Here is a 13,922-nt window from a genome sequence, read left to right as displayed (position 1 = left end):
AACAGGAAATTACGACTGATTTAAATAATTTATAATAGTATTTAGTTAAATACTAAGCATTAATATTGTTGATTCCTGATTTCCTTTAACTCTGGGAGGACACACTGAGCTCTTGGCTCCCTAATACAATTAGAGTTTTATACTAAACCACAGTGGTGATGGGTTTTTTTTTTTTAGGGATGCACCGAAATGAAAATTCTTGGCCGAAGACGAATATAATGAAAAACTTGGCCAAAGGCCGAATACGAACACGTTTTGGCGCGTTTTTTCAATTTATTTTGCCTTTTTTTTTTCACCATTGCATAAATTAAATAGTCAAAATGTGCTTTTTACTATTTTGTCTTGCTTTTCAAAGAAAAAAATCAATTACAAAAACTACAATTTCAAAATATTTATTTAACACTGAACATTTTTTTTTTCATTCCAGCAGGCATAGGCTACCGACAAGGCACAATATAACTTTAAATAAATAAATGAGTAAAATAAAAATATTTTTATGTGGTCATCTTTGAGCCCCCCTTGAATAGCCTATGTTAGGCCTATAACTCACTGCTGAAAGAATGGAACACTCTGTAGCCTACAACAAAAAAGTGCATTGACAAGAGTGCAAAAAATGGTTCTATTCGGTTATATACGGCTGATTATATTGGGGATATATACCGCTCGCGTCCCTGTACACCTCGCGGAGTATTATAGTGGATATAGTATAGTTAGATACGTTGTTAATATTATGTTCCTTGACAGATTTAGTTAGTTTAAACTATAGATTAGTTCATTTAGTCCCCGCTGGTGTTTCTGCTCCCAGTCCATAGTACTAGTTCACGTTTCTTGTTTTGTGTTTTGACCCTGTTTTCTGTGACCACGACTTTGATTCCTGCTTTGCCTCGTTTATGCCTGTTTGCCGATTGCCCGACCCTTTGCCTGTCTTGACTAAGTTTTTTGGATTACGATTTGGATTTGTCCGCCTGCCCTTAAATAAATATGTCTTTACCTCCTTCCGTACTCTACTCCCTTATGTCTCGCGACGTGACAGAATACTCCGGAATAGAAACAAAACAAACGCATGTGTCCACAGTAACCAATGTCACGGTTGTCAACATCCGAAGAGCACGTAGCTCGTGCACGTAGATCGTGCATGCGCGCCCCCTCATCTCTCCGAGCACGCTGCCGGAAGTGGAGGTCGTGAATTTCGCGCGTCTCACTCCGGTTGCTAGGCTATTTGGTTGCGTCATCAAACACGTCATTGTTCGGTCGAATTTATCCGACCTTTTCACTTATTATTTATATATATTTTATATATTTATAAAATAATTTCGGTTGACGAACATTCGGTGCATCCCTAGGTTTTTTTTTTTTCAGGACAAGATGCAGTACTACAAGATGCCCCATAGTCTGCTAGACTCATTTAATAAATATACTCATGATTTCTTACAAAATTGGTCAGAAAATTGCAACTAAGAATGGCAATCTCAAGCATAAGACAAAAAAATTTCTATTTCTTCAAGCCCTATAATGACACTCAAATTTGTATCTAAATCAGTAAATGGTGACACCAGTGTTTAATTCAAAGTCAAAATCCTCTTCTTAATTACAATACGGAATGACTAATACCTCACCTCCTTGATTTTGGTCATGTTTCCCACTTCAGCATAAGCCACGAGTAAAGCGAGGTAAGTGTCTGGGCCTGGCTCAATACCCGCCCCTCTCATGACAGACAGGATGTTCTCTGCACTCTCCATGTCTCTGTGCAAAAACAAAACAAAACAAAACAAAACAAAACAAAAAAAAAGGTAGCAGTGTTTACATTATAGACAGATGGGGAATATATAAACATATAAATGCTGGCCACCGAAAGAAGACTTACCCGGCTCGGCTGTGGCCCGTCACCAAAGAGTTGAACACTGCCTCGGTGATGGGCAAGTCTTTGCTCTTCATGAAGCCCAAAATTTTACTGCAGACAGAGAGCTCTGGTCATGACTGAGAATTCTAGTGTTTGCAGTTAGGTGACAAAGGCAAAGCAAGCAGACACTCTACAGAGCATTCATTTATACACTATATAGCCAAGAGTAAGTGGACACTTGTCCATCACACCCATATGTGCTTGCTGAACATCCCATTCCAGATTTAGTCCTCCTTTACTGTTAAAATAACCTCCACTCTTCTGGGAAGGCTTTCCACTAAATTTCACAGCCTGGCTATGGGGATTTGTGCTCATTATTCAGCCACAAGAGCATTAGTGAGGTCGGGTACTGATGTAGGGTGAGGTGGGGTTGAGGTCAGGGCTCTGTGCAGGTCACTAGAGTTCTTCCACACCAATCTTGGCAAACCATGTCTTCATGGAGCTCGTTGTGCACAGGGGCATCGTCATGTTGGAACAAGTTTGGACCTCTTAGTTACAGTGAAGGGAAATTGTAATACAGCAGCATACAGGGACGTTCTAGACAATTGTGTGCCTCCAATTCTGTGGCAACAGTCTGGAGAAGAACCACATACAGCACTGCTTAAAAGTTTGAGTTTTCTATATTTTTACATAAATATGACCTAAAAACAATCAGATTTTCACACAAATCCTAAAAGTAGAACCCAATGAAACAAATGAGATAAAAATATTATACTTGGTCATTTATTTATTGAGGAAAATGATCCAATATTACATATCTGTCAGTGGCAAAAGTATGTGAACCTTCGCTTTCAGTATCTGGTGTGACCCGCTTGTGCAGCAATAACTAAACGTTTCCGGTAACTGTTGATCAGTCGTGCACATCGGCTTGGAGGAATTTCAGCCCATTCTTCAGTACAGAACAGCTTCAACTCTGGGATGTTGGTGGGTTTCCTCACATGAACTGTTTCAGGTCTGTCTACAACATTTCTACTGGATTAAGGTCAGGACTTTGACTTGGCCATTCCAAAACATTAATTTTATTCTTCTTTAACCATTCTTTTGTAGACCGACTTGTGTGTTTAGGGTCGGTGTCTTGCTGCATGACCCACTTTCTCTTGAGATTCAGATCATGGACAGATGTTCTGCCATTTTTAATTGGTTTAATTAAGAATTCATTGTTCCATCTAGGATGGCAAATCATAGGCACAAACCATAAAACTATCACTACTATGTTTCACAGATAGGATAAGATTCTTATGCTTGAATGCAGTGTTTTCCTTTCTCCTTGCAACGCTGCCATGCACACCACTGTTCACTGTTCTCCTGATGGAGTCATGAACATTAGCCAAATGTGAGAGAGGCCTTTCTTAGAAGTTAATCTGGGTTCCTTTGTGACCTCACAGACTATTACACGTCTTGCTCTGGGAGTGATCTCTGTTGGTCAATCACTCATGCAGATGGTAACAAGGGTCTTGAATTTCTTTGATTTGTACCCGTCTGACTGACTGTGGATTGGTGGAGTCCAGACACTTCAGAGATGGTCTAGACACATGACTAATTTCACCTTCGAATTAACTACTAATCTTAAAGGTTCATATACTTTGGACACTACAGATATAGAATATTGCATAATTTTCCGCAATAAATAAATGACCAAGTATAATATTTTTGTCTCATTTGTTTAATTGGTTTCTCCTTTGTCTGCTTTCAGGACTTGTGTAAAAATGGCATAAAAATCTGAGGTCACACTTATGCAGAGATATAGAAAATTCTAAAGGGTTCACAAACTTTCGAGCACCACTGTATGGGCGCGATAGTCAGGCATCCACGTAGTTATGGCCATATAGTGTAGTTTCATTCACACACAAAAAAAAAACGACCATCCAGTGGGAGTTGCAAATCCAGTCTCACCTCGCGCCTTCAATGTCACCATTTTGACAGTACGCTGCAATCAGTCTCTGATACGTCACCTGCCACAAAAAGATTATTTTTCAGTTTAGCCAACTCTAGCTCAAAGGCTGAGATAAAAACTACTATTACTACTGCTACTACAACCACTACTAAGCATAAATGTTGAGTTAGGGGCTCAATGAAGCTGATGTTTCATACTGTACATACATCTAAATCTTAACTAAAACAGACAAGCAGCATTGTTGTCTGCAGTGTACTCTGATATTAAAATGCACAGGTAACACAAAAAGCATAAAAGGTTAGCAGGTCTGCAATAGTTTTGATCTAAATTAGGACAGGGCTCCGCTGCTTCCTAAATCCTAGAACGGAAAACTATACCTTTAATCACCTAGCATACAGTAACTCAACCTGCTGATACAGTGGGGGAAATAAGTATTGAAAGCATCAACATTTTTTTTCAGTAAATATATTTCCAATGAGGTTATTCACATGAAATTTTCCAGACATCAATATTAACTCAAGAAATCCGGAAATATAAAGAATTCCCAACATTAAAGGCCATAAATGAAGATATGTGTAATTGAGTGGAATGACACAGGAAAAAGTATTGAACACACTAAGAAAAAGCAGTTCTCCAAGGAAAGGTAAGGCAAGGAACCAGCTGAAATCCATAAGTAGTTAGAAAATAATTATACCTCCTATCTGTGCAAATTAATATCAGTTGGGTTAGTAAATTGATGGTCTATAAAAAGGCTTTTCATTAGCAAGGTGTCACACAAGAAACATCTCATGATGGGTAAAAGCAAAGAGCTCTCCCAAGACCTTCACAACCTTATTGTTGCAAAACATATTGATGGAATCGGATACAGACATATTTCAAAACTTCTGAATCCTCCAGTAAGCACCACTGGGGCCATTATCTTCAAGTGGAAGCAACATCACTGCGTCATCAACCGGCCACACATAGGAGGTCCTCACAAGATTTCCAACCAGGGAGTCAGAATAGTCAGAAAAGTAGCCCACGACCCAAGGACCACTCGGAAAGAGCTCCAGAAACACTTGGAGGCAGCAGGTACCATCATCACAGAGAAAACAATACGCAATGCACTTCACAGCTCACGCTCACCCCGCAAGACTCCATTACTGAAGAAAAGGCATGTCGAAGCTCGTTTAAAGTTTGCTACAAGTCATTTGGACAAGCCTATGAAATACTGAGAGAGTGTAGTCTGGCTGTCATACTACACACCATGTTTGGAGAAGAAATGGCACTGCACATCACCCTAAAAACACTATACCAACAGTGAAGTTTGGAGGTGGAAGCATCATGGTATGGGGCTGTTTTTCATCGCATGGTACTGGCAGACTTCCTATAACTGAAGGAACGATGAATGGAGTCCTTTACCGGGAGATTCTTGATAAGATTCTGCTGCCATCCACCAGGATGATGAATATGAGACGTTGGTGGAGCTTTCAGCAGGACAACAATCCCAAGCATACAGCAAAGGAAACTCTCAATTGGTTTCAGAGAAAAAAATCAAGGAGTTAGAATGGCCCAGTCAGTCACCTGACCTGAATCCAATTGAACAAGATTTAAAGACAATATGTTTAGAAGAATGGGCCAAAATCACACCTGAATACTGCGGCCCATTAATTTCTTCATACAGGAAGCATCTTGAAGAATGTCATTACAAACAAAGGCCTCTCCACTAAGTATTAAATAAATTTCACTTAGCGTGTTCAATACTTTTTTCCTGTGTCATTCCGCTTTATTACACATAACTTCATTTATGTACTTTAATGTTTAGATTTCTTTATGTGCGTTGATTTCTTGAGTTAATACCAAACTCTGGTGACAATTTCATGTGAATAACCTCATTGGGAATATATTTACTCAAAAAAGTGTTGAACACGTTCAATACTTATTTCCCCTGCTGTATGTTCATCTCTACTCCTCAGTGAGTTTACAAATCTAATCTGTCAAAACTTCACTCACTCTGTTGGGCTGCACATTGGCCGCTTCCATCTTGCCAAGAAAATCAGTGGGCGAGAAGTTGAACTCATTCTGCAGGTAGACTTTAAGCAGCGCGTTATAATGGCTTACATCGTACGTGGCACCTGGAAGAGAAACCGTACAAAAGAACAGCTTTTTAACTTGCAGGATATTTCTCACACACAGATCCACGTTGGGGGGGGCCAGACTCAAACTTTTCCTTCAGTTGTGATGGCTTAGGAAATCCTATCACAGTTACAGTATATAACAGACAAATATATAAAAGTAGTTAAAAGGTTATGGCATTGTAGCAAATCTGGTTACATCAAAAAAAATTAACGTCATTTTGAACATTTCAATATTCCACTGTCAGAGATGACACGTGTGCACTGATGACAGTTTGACAGCTGGTCCTATGTGAATTCCACTACGGCACAGAACTCGCACCTTGAGCAATGCAGTACATTTTACTTAACATGATTTTGCTGACTGCCTAGAGAAAATCAGAAAGGTAATAAAAAAATAAAATAAAAACCTTTGTACATCTATTTGCATGAATATATTTTCTTAAATATAACCAAACCCAGCTAACTCGATAAGTCTGGCTAATTTCCTTCGGTTTCAGTTCCACAAACAAAGCTAACTGTAAGCCTTGCAGCATTACTATGACAGCATGTGCTTTTGGGTTCTTACACATTTATTATGTCCTATATTTTCTTTGAGGTTTGTTAGTTGCCGAGGTGTTGCGTTTATTTGCAATAACATTTCTATACTTGTCGTATAATTTAATTCTAAGATGTTGTTCAGCCGGAGTGGAAAAAGCAGCTCTCTCATTGGCCGCAACATCGTTATATCTTCACTCCACCAATAGCGCTGTTTATAAATCACACGCACAAGCCTCAGTTGGCCATTTCCAGGTTTGAATTAGCAGAACCAAATTGCACCGACTACATCAACTTTGTTGATGTTACCCACTGAGCCTGTATTGACCCGTTAAATCATGAGAGGCTATTTCACACAAGCCCAGCTTTTATTAGCATGCTTGGTGAAATACCTCCCCCCGGTCCTCATTCAAGTCAACTCTGGTTCGGTTTGTTACTGGTGAAAAAACATGCTATAAAATTGATGAATGGCTCGTGTTCTGTTAAATTGCAAAAGAGTACATAAAAACAAACAACGGGCACTTTAAAATTAAAACTGTTATATTTTATGCTAATGAATTTCATAGATTTTCAGTTTAAGAGAGCCCAATGGTTCTTGAGGTCAGAAAAGTTTTTAAAAAATGTTTTATAATATAAACAACAACAACAACAACAACAACAATAATAATAATAATAATAATAATAGTGTACTGATTGTTGTCTGTCACCGGAAAAATCAAGCATTTTGGCCCACAACAATGGGGAAAAAAACCTCTAGGTCTGATTTCCTATTAGAAGATTATTAAGCCTACATCTAGACATACAGTATTTTTTATACAGACATATTTTCATAATCTGGTGGATAATTTCACTTGGTTCTAGAAATAAGACTATTTGAAGAGTGAATTTAATAAAACATGTCTAGAAACAGGTTTAATTATATTTCACGTATTTGGTTTCTTGTAATCTTTTAATCGGAATCGCTAGACTTTTTTGACTATCTATATTCAAGATATTTTAACTGGCTAAGATGCCGTTTTTTGTGCAGCGTGCTACTTTTCCAAGAACACTAACAGGGAATAAAAGCAGAATAAAGCAGAGAGCCTCTTACCCAACTCCTGTAGCTTCTCCCAGATGCGGTGGGCCAGCTGACTGCGCTCTTCAAGGGGCATCTCGGGCAGCAGTGAGCCACAGCTCCTCAGCAGCAGCAGGGCCTGATTGCTACTGGGGTATCCTAGTGAGAGAAATCAAAGACATGTTAAAAGGGTGACACCATTTTGGCTAGACCATGTTTAACTGAAAAAAAGTGTATACAGTAAGACCCCCGTATCCGCGTGGGAGAGCTTCCAAGCCTCCCAACGGATGCCTGAATCCATGGATAGTAACAAACATTAGATACCTTAAATACCCAATGATTAAATTTAATTCATAAATTAGGCACAATTAGACATTAACAATAATAACTGATAATAAAACAGAACAATTATAAAAAAAAAGTTACGCGAATGTGGTCTCTCTCTCTCTAAAATATTTACCGTACTGTACTCACCCTTCATCTTCATTCTTCTTCTACACTGGACAAAGGGATGACTAACATCCCAGGGCAGGACTTCATCACGTTACTGAGAACGGTGCCCAATTTAAAGTGCCCCTATTAAGGTGCCTAATTTTGTCTTAAAAGTGTCATCCAAAAGGTTTACATGCATCCAAGGTCAAAACACACTTGAATTTTCTCATAATTTACATTGCAGCATCACCTCTTTTTCCTCAGTGACACAAACGACCCGCTCAAGGATCCGTTCACTCTAAACCCCTCCTTTACGAGAGCCTGCTCTGCTCGGATTGGTCAGATGTCCGGGTCTGTTGTGATCGGTCTACTGCTTACAGCGTGTGTTGGAAAGGAAACGCCCACTACCATATATGCATTTCAGCTCAGTAATAAACCCTAACAGCTGTGCACTAGCTGAACACGTATACAACACTCATTAGAAAATACATACATAAATAATTCATTATATTTACAGGTTGTGATCCAGAGGCGAAACATGGTACGGCCCATTCTTTAATGAATAAGAATTTGACTTCAGCTAGATTTGAGAAGCATTTGTCAGTGAAATGAACGAAAGTCGGAGATGAACTGCTGTGGTGTCGTTTTAAAAATGAATTCTAACCACCGACATGTTACATACTCATCCATTGGGTGTCCGCGCAAAGTGGTTTTGCAGCGCAGAAAACAATGTCTTCTAGACACGAACCTAACTCTTTCAGGACACAATCTCAACTGTAGTGTCTGAGGGCGGGTCAAAGTACACGTTCACGAGCAGCCAATGAAGACCAGAGGCGTTTTTTTTTTTAAACCTATGTAGGTTAGTACAGGAAGTAAGTCTGGAATTACTGACGACTCGGTTCAGCTATTCAGAATCGGTTCCTTCTTTTGGGAGACAGTAGCTGCGTTTACATGGACAACAATAATCCACTCTTAATCCGATTAAGACCATACTTTGATTAAGAAACTACCACGTAAACAGCAATTTTTACTTACCTTAATCTAATTAAGGTCATAATCGAATTAAGCTCTAATCGAATTAAGACAGGTGGAGTACTCCTGTTTTAGTCGCATAATGGACGTGTATTACAGACATGTAAACACCTTAATCACATTATGAACGTCGTGTGGGAGTTTTCAAAGCATTTTGCGACAGGACATGATCTCTTATTTTACGGCAAACAAGAGAGCTCGGCCGCGTCCCAGACCGCATACTTGCCTACTATAGGCCTGTAGTGGGGAAAAATACATGTATCTCGGCTACTATATAGACGGTAATTACCCGGTTTGAGATGCAGCCCACGGCTTCAAGCAGTTGTCGATTAGCACGTATAGCATGACAAATAATTAACTGCACTTAAAGCTTTCGTTAAAAAAAAATAAATAAATAAAAACACCCAAAACTGTATACGGTACCATAACGAAGACGAACTGTATGTTGATACATGAAATTTGTGGCGCGGTGACGTAATGATGCGGGCTGTTAATCTAATTATGTTCTAAAACATGTAAAACAGGAACATGACTGGAGTATTCTAAAAGCGACTCATGTAAACACCTTAATCACATTATCTTAATCAGACTAAGGTTAATAATTAGATTACTGCTGTCCATGTAAACGTAGTCAATAACTCCATTTGTCGTGGGCTTTGATTTTTGAAACTTTGCAGACTTTTTACATTCACAAACAGCTCTATAACACACTACATGAAAGATAATATCTGAAAAAGCATAATGGGGCGCTTTAATTTATGAATCTTTACTGTATTTCTGGAATTTTCTAGTTAATTTTTTTCTGACTACAGTGAAGTGAACCCGCAGTAACTAAAACCGCAGATACAGGGGTTTTACTGTAATATCTAATATGTGATGTTCCATACAATGTGAGCCACAACATGTGCCACGGTTATGGCAATCCCTACAAGTACCTGTTCGACAGATGTCATGAAATATGCGCTGAATCAGTGTTTTGGTGACTCGACCGGTCCGTCTGACCGAGCTGTCTAGTTTAGCAAGAGCCCAGTCGAACTGCTGGGCCTGCTTGGTGCGTAAAGCGATACTAGGTTCATCTTTCCTCTCAACGGCTGCACTGAAACACCGCAGACCCAGAGAGGACCATGCAGACCTAAAGAAGAAGAAGACATTATTAATCACATATACACTACAGCACAGTGAAATTCTTTTCTTCGTATATCCCAGGTTGTAAGGAAAGGCTCAGAGCGCAGGGTGAAGACCGACTCAACACAGAAGGTGTTTTATTAATATCATATGCACTTATTTAGCCATTATTTAGCCTCATGCAATACATTCGATTCAGTTCAATTTTATCTGTATAGTTCTTTCAACAATAGGCAACATTGTTACAAAGCAGCTTTACATACATACATACATACATACATAAATAAATAAATAAAATCCAATTTCCATTATTACCCTACACAGGGTTGTCGGGAGCCTATCACAGGGAGCTCGGGGCACAAGGTGGGGGACACCCTGGACGGGGTGCCAACCCATCACAGGGCAGATTCGCACACAGCAGACAATTTGGCAATGCCTACAGCCTACAATGCATGCCTTCGGACTGGGGGAGGAAACTGGAGTACTCAGAGGAAACCCCCAAAGCATGGGGGGAACATGCAAACTCCACGCAAACAAGCAGGATTCGAACCCCTAAGCCCAAAGGTGGGAGGCAAACATGCTAAACACTAAGCCAGCGTGCCCCCTGGATTTGACATTATGAACTATTCTTTACCGAATGGAAGGCTTAATATAAATCATATCCAATGAGTCAGTAATGACAGGAACATGTAAGATTTGGTCCTTACAGCCACATCCTTAAACTACAGAAGCAGTCATTCAAGCACCGGTGTCGGATACTGGCCTATAACGCTAGATCTCTTTTGGGTTTAGAATCGGACATTTTCCTGTTCAAGTCACTGGTGTGTTTTATGCCATCAACGCGGGTAATGTTGACTGACTTGAAATCGATTTGTCACATCTTGTGTTAAAGCCTATTGCCATAGTACGCAACTCTGAGGTCGTGCGTAACCTGACATGCAACAGAATCAGTTCAAAAACAGCATGAACAGTCAGAGTGGCAATATCAGTATCATACTAAAAATTAAAAAATCACGTGCGTGAGACGGTGAATGAACGACCTTGACCAAATGACCTGATAAAAAAACAAAACAAAAAAAACAAACAAAAAAAAAAAAACACAGGAACAACCATCACTAACGTATCACTAACGTATTCCTTCAAGAAACACACATTGGTCTTCGAGAAAATTGTTAAAAAACAAAGTGTATATATATATATATATATATATATATATATATATATATATATTATATATTTATAGATATATAGATATATAGATAGATAGATGGATAGATGGATAGTAGGTTAGAACAGTGGTTTTCAAAGTGGGGGCCGCCAGGGGGGCCTCAACAATTTGGTGTGAAAAATGAATTCTCACTCTCAGACAACCACACACACATACACAATCAATTCCTAATGTAATGTAAAGATGTAAGATGTAATTATTAATTTTAAAAAAAAGGGGGGATATATTCAGAATTCTGTATTTTTAATGTGTTTTAAAGACATCTTGCAAAAGGGGGGCCTCAGTCAAATGTTAATGCCATTTGGGGGGCCTTGCCCTGGAAAAGATTGGGAACCCCTGAGTTAGACCTACTGTGAGGGTAGACACCATTAATTCACATCCAGGGGCGGCTGTGGTTCAGGTGGTACAGCAGGTTGTCCACTAATCGTAGGATTAGCAGGTCGATTCCTGACCCACATGACTAAGTGTCCTTGGGCAAGACACTGAACCCCAAGTTGCTCCTGATGGCAAGTTAGCACCTTGCATGGCAGCTCTGCTACCATTGGTGTGTGAGTGTGTGAATGGGTGAATGAGGACACAGTGTAAAGTGCTTTGGAAAAAAACGCTATAAGTGCCTCATACAAGTGTACATAACCTGCATGAGTTCAGGTAAGGCCCACATTAAGTTAAATCCCACATGGCTCAATAGTTGACTTATAATACACCACACAGAATGAAATAGGCCATTATACCATCTCTAACGTAGCATGCATAAATAAAACAATGCACTGAATCAAACCCTGAACTAACATGATGTATATAATGGTCAGGACTGACATGCAAGACGATTTTTTACCGTAAATCTGCCCTACACAGCATTGTCCCCCAAAAGCTCAATGACAACTGCGTGTTCCCAAACAAGCATGGCTATCCCGCATGCTAACCTACCTGCTCGCACCCGCACATCTTAACGCGATTTGTCTCGGACAAGCTTCGACTCCTCTCCCGCCGACCGCTCTACTGTATAAGCGATTAATCGGAGGTCCATGACTGTTTCTCTTTACTCGTAGCAAAGGAGAAGGTGAGAGTTTCAGCAGCCGAATAGATCTTAAGAGCGCAGCCATGTTTAACCTGCAAAAGAGTGGAAGAAGGACATCCGTACCACGTGACAGGTCATAGAGCACTGGACGAGTCCATTTGACGCAAATTATCGGGGGGGGGGTCAGCCTGCTTACGTTAGTAAGCGTTTGTGATATTGGGATCGTTGGTAAGACTCTTCATTTTTGACCAGTTAGTAGTTTGAGACGAGGGTTTCGTTGCACTTGGTGTTTATTTAACGTATCACTTTCGCTACGTTTGACATGTTTCTGTATGTGCATGTCACCCCTGACGGCGTAAAGGAAATGTATAAGTTCATTAGACATTACTTAGGCCCTGTTAGATTAGTGCGTACAATATTTTGAGATGCTGGATTTTTGATCTCCATGAGCTGTAAGCCATAATCATCAAGATTAAAACAAAAAAAAGCTTGAAATATTTCACTTTATGTGTAATGAATCTATAATATTTAAATTAAATTATGGGGGGAAAATGTACTTTTCCATGATATTCTAATTTTTGAGATACACCTGTGTGTATATGTATTATATAATGCGTTTTTCATTGGCACATTCATTCATTCACTGTTTTTGAGTGTTTATTTATTTAACAAGCACATTTGAATGAATACGTACTACCTATGCACTATGTTACTATACTACTGTTACTGTTACATCCATCCATTTTCTATACCGCTTATAATTACTATACCGCTTATCGCGGGGAACCTGGAGCCTATCCCAGGGAGCATGGGGCACAAGGCGGGGTACACCCTGGATGGGGTGCTAATCCATCACAGGGTACAATCACATACACATTCATACACCCATTCATGCACTAGGGATATTTTTGGACATGCCAGCCCCGCAGCACATGGAGAACATGCAAACAGACACAGGGCCAAGGCGGGAATTGAACCCTCAACCCTAGAGGTGTGACTGCTAACCACTAAGCCACCATGCCCCCTACTATTACTGTTAATACTCAATATTACCACCATAGTTCCTGGCTGTACAATTTCTCATTAATCAACAAACAGCACTTAGCCAAGAGTAGGGAAATAACATAGGGTTTTAGTTTACTTAAATAATCAAACACTACTGCACTCAAATAGTATGCCTAAATAGTACATCATATTATTTATTAGAGTAGTATTCTTATTATACACACACACACACACACACGATATGCCAAAGTTTGTGGACACCTGACCATCACACCCATATGTGCTTGAATATCACATTCTAGATTTTGGAGTGTGGTTGTGTGGAATTTGTTTAAGTTGGAAAATGAGTTATCACTTGGATTAGCAGCATCATCCATCATCTCTGTCTCATCACCTGAGGTAAAAGTCATTCACATGATTACAAATTTTTTTAATAAACTTTTACTGGGGAGTTTAGACGTTGTTAAACTTTGCTGCTATCTGTACAGGGTGTGTTTTGTGTTTTGATGATGTGATGGTGCAGGAGCATCATGGACAGTTTGACAGCTAATGTTTGATTACAAACTGAAATGATTAATTTTAT

General features: G+C 39.5%; 1 protein-coding gene across 1 annotated transcript in view; it reads right to left on the bottom strand.

Annotated features, from left to right (window-relative positions):
- Positions 1–12,441, bottom strand: part of lrpprc (leucine-rich pentatricopeptide repeat containing) — a 73,208-nt gene extending 60,767 nt beyond the window's left edge. Inside the window, exons 1-7 of the mRNA XM_053620164.1 lie at positions 12,244–12,441; positions 9,899–10,095; positions 7,536–7,658; positions 5,787–5,908; positions 3,794–3,852; positions 1,865–1,951; positions 1,617–1,743 (exon numbers count right to left, since the gene is read on the bottom strand). Of these exons, the coding sequence (XP_053476139.1) occupies positions 1,617–1,743; positions 1,865–1,951; positions 3,794–3,852; positions 5,787–5,908; positions 7,536–7,658; positions 9,899–10,095; positions 12,244–12,419 (891 nt within the window). The 5' untranslated portion in view covers positions 12,420–12,441. The remainder of the gene's footprint in view (positions 1–1,616; positions 1,744–1,864; positions 1,952–3,793; positions 3,853–5,786; positions 5,909–7,535; positions 7,659–9,898; positions 10,096–12,243) is intronic.
- Between the last annotated feature and the right edge of the window lie 1,481 nt (positions 12,442–13,922).

Source organism: Ictalurus furcatus, chromosome 3 (genome assembly GCF_023375685.1).
Source record: "Ictalurus furcatus strain D&B chromosome 3, Billie_1.0, whole genome shotgun sequence".
Taxonomy (NCBI): Eukaryota; Metazoa; Chordata; class Actinopteri; order Siluriformes; family Ictaluridae; genus Ictalurus; species Ictalurus furcatus.
Note: the sequence above shows the minus strand (reverse complement) of the source record. Positions and strands in the feature narration are given on the sequence as shown.